Here is an 18,162-nt window from a genome sequence, read left to right as displayed (position 1 = left end):
TTTTGTATTTCCTAAATTTAGAAACCAAAAAGGAAAAACATTAGTACGACAGAAAAGAAAAGAAAAAAAAAAGCAAAAGAAAATGAATTATCTTGAATCCATTTCTATGACAAATCCAAGAAAATGCAACTTGCAGAGGAGAAGCACTCATCAATAACAGCACAAACATTCAGACTAGCACAACAAAATCCCTCAAATTTGACATAAACCCTTAAACCCCAACTAGGTAATAACTGAACCACCACAAATTTTCAAAAAAAAAAAAAAAAAGTCTAACAAACCAACAAATACCTTGAGAAGCTCGTTGGACTCAAGGTTCTCTATAAAAGAAGCTGCACATTGGGAGTAACACCGGACTTGCCCACCAATTGGGACTTGAGCTTATTCCCCAAGTTGTGAGCATAGGACGCAAGTTCCTTCTTTTCCTTCACTGTAAGGTTGGGTAGCTCGACCCCATCTCTCTTCAAAATCAAAGAAGACTCCAAACCCACTTGGGCATCCTCTTTCCCATTCAAGTTCTCAATTTCAAGTACACTGAGTTAACTCCATCACCACTACCACCATGACCACAAGACCAAAATAAAAATAAAAAACACAAAAACAAGAACGCAAACCCCCAAAATAAGAGTTAACCCCAACACAACAGAAGACCCAAACCCATCAAGGTCTCATTCGCCATAGCCAAAGTCGCAGTGTCTTAGATCTGTAGCCAAGGCCTCAGCTTCTTACGCCACCGAGGCCAACAGCATCGACTCCAACATCGAAGGTAGCGCAAATTGTTTCGGTATTGTCGATCGGACTCAAAACAATAGCTCGATAGTGGCAGCGAAGCCACTGAACCTGGCTGCTCCGAGATCGGCATCGCAACGCCGTCCGAGCACCATTGCTCAACCTCTGAGCCCACGTGGGACGACACAGATCGAGGGTGAGGGGTGGCTGGGCGTGAGTGATGAGAGAGAAATGAGAGAGGGAGTAAGAGATTGACGGAGAGAGAGACGGAGAAGGGATGAAAAATTAGAAGTGGGCCGGAAGAAAATACAGTGGACCGGCTGGGAAATTCAATTAAATAGGTGGGTCTAAGAGGGAATAGAAGTCCAAAATTGGACTTTATAATAATTTACTTAAAAACAAACGCCAATCATTTTTTTTAATTGAAAAACAAACGCCAATTGAAAGCATCTTCGTTCATTTTTTTATTTGTGGTAAAATAATATATACGTGTCTCTACCAAAAAAAAAAATTAATATATACGTGTGTACTATTGTGGTCCAACACAATATTATTATTATTATAATTTTTCTAAGCCGCAGTACTTAGTGGAACTCTCAAAATGAAACAAAAAAAATAAATAAATAAATAAAGAAATTGAAAATGAAATAAATAAACCGTGTGAGTACGGAGACACACGAATATTAAACCCAAGTAAGTGAAAGTGGTGGTGGCTGCTGCTTCCTTCACGCTCATTTTACACATCTCGTCGCCGATCCGATCCCCACCCCAAACCGCCAACCAGGTTCGCCCTTCTCCAATTTATCCTACGGATTACGATCTGATTTTTTATGCTTAATCGTTAATAGTAGCTTCTAATCCATATTTTGTTATCTTTTTGTTTTATTTCAAGTAATAGTATTGTTCTTCCTCATCTGCTCAGTCCTCGCACTGATAATTTCCAATTCCTAAATCTCTATTTTTTTGGTGGTCAGTGTGATTTTGCGTGAACGAGACAAAGATGTGGGGGGCTCTAAGGCAAAAAGTGGGAGCTGGAACCTCATCTGTTATGGTACGCCCTAATATATTTTGTTTTCAATTATATACAATGGTTTTGATATGTAAAACACATAATTGATTTACCTTGGTATGATTTGTTTGTTTAATCTTGTGATGCTTCAGATTTTGGGGCAGTCCATGCAGAGGATCTCCCCTGCCGCATCGGCATTGAGAGGTTTCGCATCTGCTGCAAAAGAGGTCATTTTAGTTTTGAATTCCACTTGCTCCTTTCAATCTTTCTGTCATCTACTTAAAAACCCAGTATCAGATTCCCAATTTATTGGGCTACTTGTATATGAAATTCTGCTAAGGTTTTATGTGTCCCTATTGTTTTTTTTGTTTTTTTATTTTATCCCCGTTTAAGCTTTGTAAAGAGAAAATTTATCTTCTTTTCTCGTCTTGCTCAGTGGCATGTCTTCACTTTCAGAGGCACTTAATATTGTTTTGAAAATGAAAATTATGCACACAGATGACAGTGAGGGATGCTCTAAACTCTGCACTTGATGAGGAAATGTCTGCGGATCCAAAAGTGTTTTTGATGGGTGAAGAGGTGAGGAGACATGAATCAGTTGCTTTTCGTTTTGTGTGATATGAGACACGAACTGAATTTATTTTTATAACCTTGATCACTGCTCTTTCTGTTATTCAGGTTGGGGAATATCAAGGTGCTTACAAGGTTAGAATTGTTATTGGAGAAATGCATTGAATTTTTTTTTTTCCTTCTATTTAAGAATCCATATGAACTTACATGTGTCTGACAGTTGGCCTTTATTCTCCATTGTATATAGATATCTAAAGGACTTCTGGACAAGTATGGCCCTGAGAGGGTTCTTGATACCCCAATCACAGAGGTTATTCCTGTTACTTGACATGCCATGCAAATTCTCTTTTGTTTACTTATATAGGTCCTTGAAATCATTAATGTTTTCCCCCTTTCTCTATGACTCTCCTGAACTTAAGGACCTAAGGTTATGTTTGGACTGTTTGTTTATTACATTGGTAATAGTTGCTGACTGACCTCGTTCATTTCAAAAATGTTTTGCAGGCTGGGTTTACTGGGATTGGAGTTGGTGCTGCTTACTATGGGTTGAGACCTGTTATAGAGTTTATGACCTTTAACTTCTCAATGCAGGTTGGACGATTTCTCTTACTGATATAATCTTCTGACATCTTTTTTACTGGAGTTTTAATGTTATAGTTAATGGTTGATGACCAACGAGGGTTTTGTTTCTGGATTTTGTTTCAGGCAATTGACCACATTATTAATTCTGCTGCAAAGTCCAATTATATGTCTGCTGGCCAAATAAATGTGCCTATTGTTTTTAGAGGACCAAATGGTGCTGCTTCTGGTGTTGGTGCTCAGCACTCTCAAGTATTGTTCCTCAGGCCCTTTTCTTTGATATCTCTTGATTACTTTATTACATTGTCTTCTTTCATATCATATGTTACCATTGAGTTTTGTCTGATCTATTCTTTACAGACGGCATTTGTAGGCTTCATTTCTCAGTGAATGAATATTTACAATTTATCATCCGCTTTTTTATCTAGTGTTATGCAGCATGGTTTGCCGCCGTCCCCGGGTTGAAAGTTTTGACCCCTTATTCATCTGAAGATGCTCGTGGACTGCTAAAAGCTGCCATCAGGGACCCTGATCCTGTTGTTTTTCTTGAAAATGAGTTGCTGTAAGTAACTCTCAGCAAGGGGATTGTGATGTTCATACAATCATACTTGTTATCATGTCAAATATAATTGTTTTGATGTAAATATATGTTTCAGATATGGTGAGTCATTTCCTGTCTCAGCTGAAGTTCTTGATTCCAGTTTTTGCCTTCCAATAGGGAAAGCTAAGGTGATCACTGAGCTAATGAAATGCATCTGAAGATGATTGTCAATTCCACTCTTATTCCACTTTGTTGTACCCTCTATCATTGATGATTGCCTTCTAATCATATATGATTAAACACAGATTGAGAGAGAAGGGAAGGATGTTACTATTACAGCTTTTTCAAAAATGGTCGGATATTCTCTACAGGTTTGTTCACTATACTCCCTTCGGCTGCCTGGATGTGGCGTATGTATGTTGCAGGATCTAATTTATGGTTTTATAGGAAATTATGTTTTTGTCACACTTTTTCTTTTGTTTTACATTTGCACTGGCATTGAGAGATTGTATAAAGTGGATTTCTCTAGCCACTTCTATAGAATTCTTGTTTATATTATCTCTGGATTGCAGTCACTCTCTCTCTCTCTCTCTCTCTCTCTCTCTCTCTCTCCCCTCCTCCTCCTCCCTTTGGGGGGACCTTTCCTTTACTCCCCCTTATCGTTGTGAATTAATTCTATTGCTTGGTTCAGGCGGCTGACATACTTGCTAAGGAAGGAATCAGTGCTGAGGTAACTTTACATTGGAAACAACACAATATTTATTATAAATTGTTTGTACTCTAGTAATAGAGGCAGTATTGACATTTTTTTTATTATAGGTCATAAATTTGCGGTCAATTCGTCCTCTGGACAGGGTCACAATCAATGCTTCAGTCAGGAAAACCAACAGACTGGTCACAGTTGAAGAAGGGTTTCCTCAGCATGGTGTTGGTGCTGAAATCTGGTCTGTCCCTTTATACTGATATATGTTCCCTGCTGAGTGATTTTCAGACACCATGTATACTTACACTATGTACTTCTGAACAGCACATCTGTTATTGAGGATAGCTTTGGTTATCTTGATGCACCGGTTGAGAGAATTGCTGGGGCTGATGTTCCAATGCCTTATGCAGCCAATTTGGAGAGATTGGCTGTTCCTCAGGTGAGTTCCTCTCTCATGTTTATGGTTTGGTATTTCTAATAAGTGTATGGTGTATTGCTATAGTTTCCATTTAAATGAGGTTGTACTGTTTTATAGTTGGTCAATAGGTGCAATAGCTGTTTAGTTGCTGAAATTTTTCCATTTGTTTGGTTATCATGTCAATAAGTTGTATTGCCTCTTACATCATGGTTCATTGGTTTTACAGGTTGAAGATATTGTTCGTGCAGCAAAGAGAGCGTGCTATAGAGCTGTGCCATTGGTTGCAAGTGCTTAATGATACCATTTCAATGTAGAAACTTCTCCATATCCAGGTTTGTTATATCGCTCATGTTTATTTGTACTTGGAAGTTTTTGGTTTTCTACCTTAATTCATCAATTATGAGTTCTATAGTTCATAGAATGAGTTGGCCTTTAGTTAAGCGAGACTCTTATTTGTGGAAATTGTTTTTTTATTTGTTTTCATTCAGGAGATATAGAGATTGTACATTATTTCTCTTGTCATCCTGTCTGGGGAGGAAGTGCTTGTCAAATAACTGGGAGATCATCCTGTGCGGGGAGGAACTGCTCGTCCAATAACTTGGAGAACACTGACATGAGCGAGGAATTGTTTTTGACTCTGTTTTGTTGCTTATATTTGTGGCTGTCAACATTAAACCTATTATATTTTGGAAGCCAATTTCAGGGTTATCTACCTTAATTTCTACCACACCGTTTTATTCGAGGAAGGATTATCGTGCTGCTTCAGTGTTTTTCTTCCAATGATTTTTGTCCAATTTAGTGACGTTCATTTAATTATGCCTGATTGATGTACTCTGCAGAGGCATATGATTGTTAGAACCAAAGCAATATAAGTAATAAAAAAATTAGAAATTAGAAAAAAAAAACATTTGAATTTTGAAATTAATGACAATCCCTGACTCTCTGTGCATTTAGTTTGATTGATTCCTTATGCTGAGACATGCTGGATCCCCGTGTTCCGGTTGCATATTTCTTTTCAATCCGCGAGATATACCTGTGAAGCAAATCTTGTGCATTTAGTTATATGTTAATTCTTTTAGTATTCTTCAGACTTTGGCTTGTCATCGGTGGGATGCATAAACTTGTTGGTTCAGTGATGTACTATTTTACAGGGAGGTTGGGGAGGAAAATCTCAGGAATCTTGATAAACTATTGTACTTGCTTTTAGGTGATGTATTTGCGATCGAGTTGAAAATAGAATGGTTATTTAAAAACAAATACATATGCATCTGATTCTGGGATTTGTGTTAAATTTAAACATCATATATGCAAAAACAAAGATGAACTGAGTACCCATATGGGGCATCGCAGGGTGATACCCTCTTAAGATTCTCTCAAGTCTCAACTGCAAGAGTGCAAGACAATCAAGTTTGTGTTTATATAAGAGTAGGTGGTAGGCACCAATATCCCACTCAACACTGATATTGTTGGGAGAGTATGAAACGTATTTATTTATAAAGGCAGGCGTACGTTCAAGTTATGATGGTCAAGTTCCACTTCTCGGCTGGTGGGTGGCGTAAGGCTTCTTCTTATAGATACATATATATATATATATATATATATATTGCCCCAACAACCAGAGCATTAGCTACCTTCCCAATATTTAATCTTGATGCAATGTACCATTTATAAACGTAGACATAGTGAGCATTACCACCAAGGTTAGGTGGCCTTAGGCGAGAAAAAAATTTGAAGCCCTTTGCCCATTTGATAACTAAAATTAATTGACCAAAAAATCAAAAAGTAATTTCTAACTTGATAACCATCAATTTAGTAAGAAAAATTAAAAAATAGAATTAATTTGAATTAATTGAGAATCATTAAGTACACAAAAGTCAGAGTCACTTTTAAAAATAACTAATACATGTAGCAAGTTTTAGGCTTCAAGTAGCAAGTTTTAGGCTTCAAGTAGCAAACTTCTTGGCAATCTATATTCCAAATTCCTTGCTAACAAATCTTTGTTACCAAATTAGAAAGCTTCTTTACTCCTTGATATTAACTATCGATATTAATTAAAGGAGACAAAGTGTAAAGCAACTAAGTCCCTGTTTATATTCCAAATTTAATTATTTATTCATGCACTACTATCTGTATAACAAGCTAATTATTAATAATATGTATTAGGATTCTCACACATGCAAGTCATTGTAGAGCAATCAGCCACATTAAAGTGGTTTACCATGATATTTAAAAAACATATATAAAAACAAACACAAAACATGAAAAACTGAAATATTTTTTTTTAAATTAAAGAAGCCTAGAAGTAGGAGGCCCTTTGGGTGGGTGGGCCCTAGGCGGTCGCCCAACTCGCCTACCCTCAAGGCCGACCCTGATTACCACTATAGTGGATGAGTGACACGTGTCACCTGACCACTTTTTTGTGACACGTGTCACCCATTTACTATAATGATAATGCTCACTATTATCTTTTTGTGGTGAGCAAAAATAAACTCTATAAACGTATACCTGTGTTGTGCGTGAAGGTAATGCCAACAACAGAACAAGGAGGCATAAATTAAGGAAAGCACAAACACCCTCCTCATAAGACACAAGATGATCGTGTAAATGCATGCAGAAATCGATACACGATCGACAACATGATCATGATATGTATCTTGTGAGTAGTAGCAGAAATTTGATGGCCATCTTGTTTCACTTAATTGCTCGCTCCTTACTTACTCAAAGTTTCAAACACATTACAATATTACCCATATATATATATATATATATATACTAGTTTAAACTTTTCGCAGTCACCGTTGTTTTATTTGTTTAGTTAATTTCTAGGCTGACTTTCTGTACCAAGTACCTAATATCCAGCTCCCCAGCATAAATAATTGAATTCGTCAAGGGGAACCAACGTTTGTCTACAAATCCTGATATTAATTGTCTGCAAATTGGGCCCGAAATTTGATTATCCATGGACAAAATGAAGGAAGAAAGCATTATATATAGTACGTAAGTTTGTGTTAAAAATGATTGACTATACAATGTATACATGTAGGTAGCTAATTGAGAATGTAATCATGCATAGTGCCAAAAGTATAGTTTTAGACGCTTTATCACCCACAAATTATGTATTAAAAAATTTGCAACTCAGTCATAAATAGTAGGACAATTAAAGACAAAACATTCTTTAAAATACAAAGACATGTCATTCTCATCACCGTCGTAATGGGTTTGGTTAGGACATCCTTAACAATTAACAAAAGAGTGACTGTTTTGACCCAAAAAAAAAACAAAAAAGTGACTGCAAGACACCCATCCTTGGAGACTTGGAGCTGCACATTGTCAAAAGACTCAAAGGGTAATTGGTACAAATTAGAAGATTATTGGGCCTTAAGAAAAAGAAACGCGCATTGTTGACCCAACAAAACAATTAAGGTCTTTCTGTTCTTTTCAATAATTCCACCTATACTTGTATTATTGTATATAATCCCTTATCATTATTAATTCATTCATTCCCTTGAGTTTCAACTTGCTCATGGCCTTCTCATGGGTCACAGTCACAAGGGAGACTTTGACGCCGAAATTTGGGAAACATTCAAACAAACACAGAAAATACCCACGTAAGCTCTACCGTCCCATTTTCAGTTTAGTAACTGCTCATCGATTCATATTAAAAAACATGAAATTATTGTTATAAAAAGCTCAAGATTCTCCAGAAACGCAATTACGTATAAGAAAAAGAAAAAAAAAAAAAGTGAACTTACAGGGTGACACGGCGGAATTCAATTGGTCAGCCAACTTGCTCGTAGCAGTTAATTGACCTCAGTCAACCAAAAGATGGTCAATCTTACTTATTTTTCGCAACAGTTACTTTCTTTTCCGTGTAATAAACAAAGACTAAAACTCTGGCAAAAAAAAAAAAAAGAACAAAAGAACAAAGACTAAAACAAATAAATTTGACCAATTTTTTTTGTTGGCCATAAAAAGATAAATTGACCAGTTTACCATCGATAATTAAATTTAATTAACCAACATGTTTCTCCTACAGTCCTACTTGCTGTTTAAAAATAATTTCCCTAGTAAACAAAATAAAATAAAAATTCTCTAAATTGTAATTCTGACGTCAATAGTAATAAGCATTTAATTATTATCGATTTGTCAGAATGAAACTTTGTTTCTTCTTCTTCGTCTTCTTTAGCGTTGTGTTGAATTGAATTCGCAGAGAAAGAAAGCATTACAAAGAAAAGCATAACATAGCTTAGATAGAGAGAGAGAGAGTCTTTTGGTTCAGTCTCTACCTTTTTATTCCATAAGATCAGAGACAGAGAGGAAGGCGATGAAAACCTCCCTCAGAAAGTTGCGAGGTCTCGCACTTCACAAGCACGATACTAAGGACCGGAGAGATCTTAAGCCTTTGGCCCAATTGGACGAGCTCGCTCAGGCTTCGCAGGTACGCTTCTTCCTCTTCTCTTCGTCGTTGCTCACAATTTACAACAACAGAACAAAGCTTCCAACTTTAGGGCTTGAAACGTAGAATTGTAATTTCAGGGTTTTGACAATGGCGGAGTCGGTTATTTAGGGCTTGAAACCTTGGTCATGGATCTGGACCTTGACCTAACATGAAATTACTTGCTGAAATTGTGTTTCAATTGCCAATTTAAACGCTTTTTACCTTTTTTTTTTTTTTTGGGATCAACTTGGTGGATGTATTTCATATATAATTTTGTTATTATCAGTCTCGTTGTTGCTTGTTTGTATGAATTTGCAGTCTCTTATATATGATTAATTTGGCCTTTTTCATACAGGACATGCAAGATATGAGGGACTGCTATGATAACTTACTTTCTGCAGCTGCAGCCACAGCAAATAGCGCTTATGGTATTCTTTTTCTGTTTATTTTGTTTTAAATCTATCTTGTACTTATTTGAATGCATTCTACTCTTTGTGCTGTGTGTTATTAACTGAAATAAACAGCATGGGAGAGAAAGATAGTTGAATGCTAGTATTAGGGAAGCTTTATTTACTACCCTTTTGGTGTCAATTCAAGACCTTAATAGGTTTGCTAACTTGTATATGCACATCAACTGGACTCCTATATGAAACAACAGCATTTATTAGTGTAAGACTGTAAGCTGACATTACAGGTTCCATGTTCTTCTAATTGAGTTTTTGAATTTGATTCTTAGCATGATAATTTAAAGATGAATCTTCTCTTTTGAGAATCTTTTTTACGTTTTGTTTGATTTGAAGTACTATTCTTACACATTGCAATTTATTTGTAGAATTTTCAGAGTCATTGCGTGAAATGGGTTCTTGTCTTCTTCAGAAAACTGCACTAAATGAAGATGAAGAAAGTGGTAAAGCGATTCAGAACTTTCTTATGCTTCTATTTCATATTTTGTCTTTAAGTAATTGGTGTTATTGTTTAATCATCCTTTACTGAGGAGTGAGAACCAAGTTTGTCACCTGATGTCTTTCAATTTGGAAAATAAGCAAAATGCAAGTTTTGTTTGTCTCTGGCATCCAAGTCACTTAAAATGTTTTTGTGGAATTATATTGAATAATGCTCGTAGGGATTGTTTTAATCTTCAAATTTAAGCTAAAAGAACATCAACATTGAAGTTTTAGGACCATAGCCCTTTGGATTGTCTTGGAAGTCGGAGAAATGGCTGTTTTTTCCCCTCTAGAGTCATATGCTTTCATTTTTATCTTTCTTAATTCTTCAAGTTGGCTTGTTCTTTTTTATTAACTAGATTTTCTTTCATTTACGTAGTTGTATCAGACAAGCTAGTTGACCTGGTTTTCCTCAAGTATTTGTAGGAATGCAAATGTCTTTTTATCTGTTTCCAATTACCTCATCTCTCTCTCTCTCTCTCTCTCTCCCTCCCTCCCATTTCCCTCCCCCCTCCCTCTCCCACACACACGCACCCCGATAAATAAATGTGTATATGTATGTGTCCTTATGTATGTATTTATAACATGATGGTACTAGATTCATCCCAAGTTTTTGGTACAAAAATCTTTACTTGGATCTGATCTATCCAATTTTAGGGAAAAATAACATTCTTTTTTCTTTCCCCTAATTCTCTTGCAGGTAAAGTTCTATTAAAGCTTGGGAAATTGCAATTTGAACTCCACAAACTTGTTGATAGCTATGTGAGGCTTTATTGTTATGAGTAAAATAGTTTAGAAACCTTTCATTGGGTTTGTCCTACTTATAAATTTAACTTATTGCTTTGCATGCTGCAGCGGTCTCATATATTCCAGACAATCGCAGTTCCGTCAGAGTCTCTTCTTAATGAACTTCAAACAGTTGAGGTGTGTTTGCTTGGACTCAATGATCTAATAAGCTTATAGCCAACGTTCTGTTGACATTTTTTCATGCATAAATTCTGCATTGCCCTAGGTGTTTCCATCCTCTATGTTAGTTAACTATTTCTTTATTAGGTCATCATTGTTTCCTTTCTTCTTCTATTTATTTTTTTTTTGTTAACTAATAGTTTGTCCAAATAATTAGTGTTTAAATTATTAACATATGCCCCAAATGGTTTAATTTGCATTGGCAGACTTTTTAAATAGGGGTTATTGCTTATGTGCATACATTTTTTTGCGTTTGTAAAAGTCAATGATGTTTTTTCCTTCATATTGATGCAGGAGATGAAGCGCCAATGTGATGAAAAAAGGTCTTACAAACATTATATCTTATAAAAAAAATACATCTGTATGTCTTTTGTTAGATGAATGTCTTCTCATATGGTGCATGCATGATCTACAGAGATGTATATGAGTATATGATAAAGAGACAAAAAGAAAAAGGGAGATCAAGAGGTGGAAAAGGAGAAAGCTTTTCTATGCAGCAAATACAATTGGCTCGCGATGAATATGATGAGGAGGCAACATTATTTGTTTTCCGGTTGAAATCTCTGAAGCAAGGACAATCTCGTAGTCTTCTCACACAGGCAGCTCGTCATCATGCTGCTCAGGTTTTTGTTTCTTTTTCCTTCAGTTTTCCTTCTTGTTCTTCATCTTCATCAAAATGTTCTTATTCTTTATTTTCTGCTTGAAACAGTTGTGCTTCTTCAAAAAGGCACTTGGGTCTGTTGAGGCAGTAGAGCCACATGTGAAATTGGTAACTGAACAGCAGCATATTGATTACGAGTTCAATGGGCTAGATGATGAAGAGGATGGTGACAATGATGATGATGACAATGATGATGATGATAGCTATGATGTCAATGATGATGGAGAATTGAGCTTTGACTATGGACAAAATGACCGAGAGCAAGATGTTTCTACATCACAAAACTTAATGGAGGTCTTACTACAGTTCAATCTGCTTATATTAAACAGCATGTTATTCCCTTGAAATGCATTTAAAAAGCATACGATATAGAATTTGGAGAACCAACTGTACATGCATACACTAATACTTAAATAAGTCATCCACATGATGGCCAAAAAGAAAAGTCATAATATATTTATGCTGCATGCACCAAACTTCAAAACACTTTTGACCAAGCTATGGCCAAAATTGGGAAAAGAAAATATTCAAACAGCTATATGTCATGCATGTTTAAGTAACAATGTGCATTTATTAACTCGAATGAGTCTTAAGAGTATTATGCGCTAAACAGTGATTTTAGAGGCAATTGTATGTAATATATTCTTGCAATAAATAGGATATTATCTAGATGAAAAAGCAAGGAAAGAGCACTGAAAAAAAAAACCAAAGTTTGGTTTTTTTAATTTATTTATATTTTTTGGGTCCTTGTGAATGCTGAACTTCTGATGTAAGCGAGAAAGATCTGATCCCTGAACCGCTTTGGTAGCTAACAGTTTTGGGCATGGTGACCTTTTTGTTAGTCATGTTCTACTTCTATTTTCTGAAACATCTTGACTTAATTATTATGCCATTTTGACATGAGACTTATCAATAATGCAGTTGGATCAGGAGGACCTTACCTTTCCCCAGGTACCTAGTGTTGAAGCTTTCAAGGTAAACATCTGCTCTGTTATCAATTAATCTGTTGACAAATGTTGTAGATCTGTGTAGTGCACTACCTAGTCTGCACTTTGTAATGCACCTTGAAATGCATAGTTGTGTCGGGTTGGCCTGAAAAAAAGAAAAAAAAGATTGTGATTTGAATCCATCTTTCTATTCTATCCATTGATAAATTGCCAGAAGAAAAATGTAAAATGCCTGCATTGGTATCTCTATACAGATAACTACTTTTAGAAATTATGTATTATTATCTAATCAAACTATGCCTTGTTTATATGACTTAAGGTTGAACTGTAATGTTCCAATACTAGTTTTGTTGTTGAATGGTATAGTTCTTGCATTTTTACATCTATGCACATCAGCACATGCTAAAATATAGAACACAGTCCATCTTCTGTTATCAAGTTCTAGAAGCTGGAGACTTTTTATTATGTTCAATTCCTACATGAATGTCTTTTAAATTTTCATCTTGAAGTTGCTTCAAGCTTCTAATTGTTGTAGCTTACTAATCTCATGCTTATCGTTCGGCCTATTTCCAGGACAGACTCCGCAGGAATTCGTTTTCCTCTAGGAGTAGGACAGTCAGCCAATCAGCGCCACTTTTTGCTGAAAATAAATTGGATCACACTGAAAAAATGAGACTTAGCCAGCCTTCATTCTCACGGAAGTTCCACTCGTATGTACTACCCACACCAATTGATACAAAAAGTTCAGTTTCTACTGGATCAGGCAATCTGGTGCCCCAAACAGTACAGACAAGTTTAAGTGAGCGAACTCAGAATTTGTGGCATTCATCACCCTTGGGACCAAAGTATGAAAAGATCATGGATGATAAGAAAGCTGCTGGACCTACTGTTATAAATGCACAGTCAGTACTCAAAGAGAGCAATAATAATATTGCATCCCATCGATTACCCCCTCCTCTTGCAGATCGGCTTTTGTTTTCGGGGCAGGATCCACTGGCTGCTTCTGACTATAAAAAAATAAAAAGACAAGCATTTTCTGGTCCATTGACAAGTAAGAATTGGCCTTCCAAGCCTGTCTCATTGGAACATCACCAAATGTTTTCTGGACCTCTGTTGCGAAATCCAACGTCTCAACCTCTGTCGCCATCACCTAAAGCATCTCCAAATACTTCACCTACTTTTATGTCCTCACCTAAAATAAGTGAGCTTCATGAGCTTCCTAGGCCCCCAGTTGGTTCAACCTCTAAGTCTTCAAGACCTCTGGGTTTAGTTGGTCATTCAGCTCCCTTGGTGTACAAAGCACAAATGCAGTCTGCTACAAATAAACCAGCAGTGTCACCTAAAGCAGCTCCTTTGCCAACACCTCCTCAGACCATCTCTCGTAGTTTCTCTATACCCTCGAGGGGTACTAGAGTGATGGAGTTGCATGTATCTGAACCACCGGAAGCTTCCCCTATTCCTGAAGTGGCTGAAGGCAATGCTTCACCTCCATTGTCTCCAATAACATTATCTAACACAGCTAAGCCATCATCAACCAGCTCTGAGATTGTCATTCGGGCTGTTCAATTGAAAGGTAATTTGAACCCTCTTATGCTGTTTCTTATTACTTGTATGAATGTTGAGGCCCTGTTCTAAACTTCCTAATAGACTAATATACTATTATGCCTTCCATTACTGAAAAACACACCTAGGGACTAATGTTTATCAATTGATCATATATTTAACGTGTAGTTAACTAGTGGTGAGATGATTATACATATCAATATATAGGTTTTGTTGGCTGTATGTGGGTACATGTACTTCTAATGCCAGAAGTGAGTGTATTGAAACCATATATTGATCCTTTTTCTTTTCTTTCCATATTTGGGGTGTAGAATTTCCCTGTTTCTAAGTGGCAATATATTTATTGAATGCAGGTGCAGATTGATTATACTACATTGGTGGTGATATTCTGTTTCTAACTGGGCAACGAAATGTTGTGGGAGGGGAAAAGATTGTATTCTCGCCCGCTCATAGAGGTGCACACATGTAAATATATCTTTGTCCATGATATTAGTTAATTGGTTTTTTGTCATTTTCACTAGGTAGTTATTTTAAATCATGGGCACGTGGCATAAATTGTATAAATAATTGCCATTTTGTTCCATCATCTGAGGAATTTTGTAATTTTTCCCCAGCAGTTAATAGTTAATACTCATTTTTCCCCTTATAATCCCACTTCTTTTTTCTCTCTTTTTGATCATTTTCCCCTTATAAGAGGGCTGTGTTATAACTTATTAGATACAAAATGCTAATCCAAATGAGAAGAACTATCTTAACGACCCGATATGTGATATGTGCTATCAGGAGGTTTGCTTGGTTACAATTGTTACAGAAAAAAATGGTTTCTCCTTTTGTTGGATGGAATTGGTTGTACAGTGCATGAGAACAGGGTAGGAAGTATTACAATGATAGGTTCTCTTGCTTTTTTGTTTCTATTCTCCTGAGCTGATAATGGTTAGGGTTGCTTGTCTCCACAGGGCACTGCTAGTGCTATGTACTAAGGAGCATTCAAAATTTTTTATTTTTTCATGGCTTATTCCTATCATTTATATGTGGTAAAAAAAACCATTTAACAAACTTAACCAGTTAACCATGCTTGATTTCGAACCACCTCCAGACCAGATGAGAATTTGTGTGCTCAATGCGAAGGGTCCATTGATGTATTAAGTTGTAGTAAATCATATTTAGTGAAACATAAAAAGGCCTTCCCATAGTAAGGGACTTATAAATATAGCTGTCATTGGCAGCGCTGTGTGGCCTCTCGGTAGTCCATACTCCATACACATCATCACGTCATTTGCAGCTTTCTCTGGTATTGTATCTCACAAACCCCATCAGTTCTGGTCCTTCCAATCTTGGGTTATTCTTGAAACTACATGCATCCACACAAACAATTAATACACAACCCACTAAGAAGAAAGAACCTAACCTCAAATGAAATAAAGAGGTGGAAAGTTTTTAATCACCTTTCCTCTGAGAACTTGGAGAAGGAGCCCGAGGTTGGAAAAGTACCGCATAAATCATTGTTGGATACGTCACTGCACAAGATCTTAGTGTAAGGTGATGATGACAGAGCAAGTCATTAAATGGCAAGTGCATTGGGGATTGCATAGAGATGACTTACAGCATCTTGAGGCTTCCAAGTTTGGTAAGTTGTCTGGGTATGCTTCCAGTCAGTCTGTTGCTGTTGAGTCGCCTGCAATGCATGGAATCTTACGTGATCAGCACTCAGACTGATCTCAGTGTATTACATTTATTAGTAGTGCGATACCATCCAACGGCAAAGAAAGAATTAAATTGCTTACAAGAATTTGAGATTCGAGAGGTTGGAGAGGGAGGAGGGGATGGACCCACTGAAGTTATTGTGGTAGAGATCCAAGCTCACAAGGCTCTTCAATCCTCCAAGCTCCTTTGGAATACAACCCACCAAGTCGTTCAAGTACAGTTCCCTACAATACATGATATCATAACAGCGACAAGCCAACCAATTCTTGCTTTCAGTCACTAAATGCTGAATCTATATGCATCAGCATTCATACTGGAATTTAATTCCAAAGTCATGATAATCCATGATCCGACGGTCATGGACTGTTGCTGGTGGGGTTGGTGAGATTTTAATCATGAAATCATAAATGTCTCTACTGTTGCCTTATATTAAGCAAACTAGCTTTTCCCCATATAACACCAGTCTTTTTTTTTTTTTTTTTTTTCCTTTTTGGCTTTCAGGAAAGGCGGAAAGCCAACCTGGCTAGTCCAGAAGACCAGAACCAAAGAAAATGTATAAATAAAACACTGAATAAAATTAAATGTAATTGCAGGGACTCACAGATACTGAAGGCGCTCGAGCTTCCCCAACTCGGGTACTAGACTGCCCGACAGGTTCGCATTTCCAAGGTCTCTGCGCATATTATTCTAAGCTAATTATTCATTTATATAGTAAGCACTGACAAAAATTTCAAACACCCAAGAATTAAAGCTTAAATTTATTTATCAATTTTTCTTTCTTTCCATAAAGCTCATGTAGTCTAAGTTGTCTAACTGTCTAAGATATTGAAGGTAAAGAAAAACAAATTAAAGCTGCACACTTCGAAATTGAAAGAAGTGGACACAATAAAACATGGTCAAAATGAACATGGTTTTTGGTCTTGTCACTAGCTCCCAAGAGGAGTGGCTCATTACAAAAACAAAAAATAGTATACTTCCATTACGCCAGCAAATATCTTATATTCTTATCTACTATTTCCCCAGAAAATAGAAAAAGAAAACAAGAAACAACCAAAGTACACAACAAGTAGATATAGACAAACTAAGAAACAGAGAGAAAAAGAAGCACAAAGCTTAACTACAGCATACCAAAACAAACATGCCTAAACGAACTTTAAAAATAATTAATAAGACTAAAATGGAGGGAATGAATAGATGAATTACAGTCGAGTAACCCGATTATCAGAGTCGCAAGTCACATGAAACCAAGTACAGGGATCAACCAAGGTCGGATCCCAGCTCTGTAGAACACTATTTGGGTCCTTCACAGCTCTCCTCAAAGCGTACAGAGCATCCCCTGTTCATTCATACACAACAATATATACACAAACATAGTTAGTTCATTCCCAACCATTATAAATTCATAATAGTTCAATACATTAACACATTGGAATAGAGTTATATATTAGACTATAGTGAATGTTACTCTATAAACATCTTTAAGAAAGTGATTAACTAATAGCATGTAGTGTGTACCTTCTAAGTTTGCACTTGTGGGTGCCAAAGGCCAAGTGAGAATAAGGGCAGCAGTAGCAACATGAAGCAAAGCCCAGATCGCCATTTGCAAAAAGAAGCTAGCTTGAGCTACAGTTGGGGTTGAAACTAAAGAGCCTTTAGTGGACCTTAAAGATTCAACAAGTTTATGGGTACTTTCAGAGAGAGTGAGTGTGTGTGTGTGTGTGTGTGGGCGGGGGGGGGGGGGGGGGGGTTGTTTTGCCTCTTTCTTGAAAGCAAGGAAGCAAGGAATCAAAACTTTGTTGGGGGAATTTATAGACCCACAAAAGGGACTGCTGGTTGTGAAGCAAAACAGTAATTACCAAAGTTTAAATGGCGTGGGTCTTGCATTCTTGTTTATTCTAGCTATACTTTACATATATTCTTGCTCGTATGTCCAATTGTCCACTACATACCCCCCATCTTTTTGCCAATAAGACAAATCTGCCTATTTCATTTCTGTTCATCTGTTTTTTTTAGGGGATAAGCTTTTGTCCTATTCCTTATGTTATCGAAATTGATCATCAATTTCTATAATCAATGGTACATATATGTCCTCTTAATACATACTCTGCTTCAACTAACAAGTGACAAAAGACTATAAATTAAAGGGATTAGTACCATTTTACTCCCTAAATTATTACACTTGTATCAGTTTGCTCCCCAGACTTCTAATTTAAAAAATTAAGGACTCTGACTTTTTCAATTTTGCCAATTGAGGTTCTTTTGTCAATTTACACATTTTTTATATAAATCTTTGAGGGCAAAATGGTCCCTTTCAATTAGATCTTATCATTTTTTTCTCATGCATCATTTTTTCTCTTTTATTTCTTGTTAAATTTTGCTTGATCATCTCG

At 36.5% G+C, this 18,162-nt stretch overlaps 3 protein-coding genes across 4 annotated transcripts; 2 read left to right on the top strand and 1 right to left on the bottom strand.

The window, feature by feature from the left end:
- Positions 1-1,382: 1,382 nt before the first annotated feature.
- Positions 1,383-5,329, top strand: MAB1 (Transketolase family protein). Its single transcript, XM_086231489.1, has 16 exons — positions 1,383-1,513; positions 1,704-1,780; positions 1,891-1,965; positions 2,237-2,317; positions 2,417-2,443; positions 2,556-2,618; positions 2,813-2,899; positions 3,014-3,139; positions 3,316-3,449; positions 3,544-3,616; positions 3,734-3,799; positions 4,120-4,158; positions 4,248-4,372; positions 4,456-4,570; positions 4,776-4,881; positions 5,038-5,329. Exons 2-15 carry the CDS (start codon positions 1,730-1,732, stop codon positions 4,842-4,844), a joined length of 1,131 nt encoding a protein of 376 aa, XP_086087615.1. The 5' UTR covers positions 1,383-1,513; positions 1,704-1,729; the 3' UTR covers positions 4,845-4,881; positions 5,038-5,329.
- Positions 5,330-8,726: 3,397 nt separating this feature from the next.
- Positions 8,727-14,722, top strand: LOC147294655 (hydroxyproline-rich glycoprotein family protein). Of its 2 annotated transcripts, XR_015120563.1 has the most exons (12): positions 8,727-8,987; positions 9,343-9,415; positions 9,820-9,894; positions 10,632-10,693; positions 10,787-10,855; positions 11,192-11,220; positions 11,313-11,520; positions 11,607-11,852; positions 12,480-12,533; positions 13,079-14,078; positions 14,237-14,319; positions 14,422-14,722. XR_015120563.1 is itself a non-coding variant. In XM_086233375.1 (11 exons), the coding sequence occupies exons 1-11, from the start codon at positions 8,874-8,876 to the stop codon at positions 14,430-14,432; spliced, it is 1,941 nt and encodes a 646-aa protein (XP_086089501.1). In that variant the 5' UTR covers positions 8,727-8,873; the 3' UTR covers positions 14,433-14,722. The 2 variants fall into 2 exon arrangements, 1 of the variants encoding a protein (XP_086089501.1); XM_086233375.1 differs by lacking the exon at positions 14,237-14,319.
- A 204-nt stretch (positions 14,723-14,926) lies between these two features.
- LOC147294654 (leucine-rich repeat protein 1-like) lies at positions 14,927-17,528 on the bottom strand. Its single transcript, XM_086233379.1, has 7 exons — positions 17,288-17,528; positions 16,976-17,108; positions 16,374-16,445; positions 15,853-15,996; positions 15,672-15,743; positions 15,514-15,585; positions 14,927-15,419 (listed from the first exon to the last, which is right to left on the bottom strand). The coding sequence occupies exons 1-7, from the start codon at positions 17,370-17,372 to the stop codon at positions 15,341-15,343; spliced, it is 657 nt and encodes a 218-aa protein (XP_086089505.1). The 5' UTR covers positions 17,373-17,528; the 3' UTR covers positions 14,927-15,340.
- Between the last annotated feature and the right edge of the window lie 634 nt (positions 17,529-18,162).

The sequence above is a fragment of the Dryas octopetala genome, chromosome 2, assembly GCF_963921425.1.
Source record: "Dryas octopetala chromosome 2, drDryOcto1.1, whole genome shotgun sequence".
Lineage (NCBI taxonomy): Eukaryota > Viridiplantae > Streptophyta > Magnoliopsida > Rosales > Rosaceae > Dryas > Dryas octopetala.
Note: the sequence above shows the minus strand (reverse complement) of the source record. Positions and strands in the feature narration are given on the sequence as shown.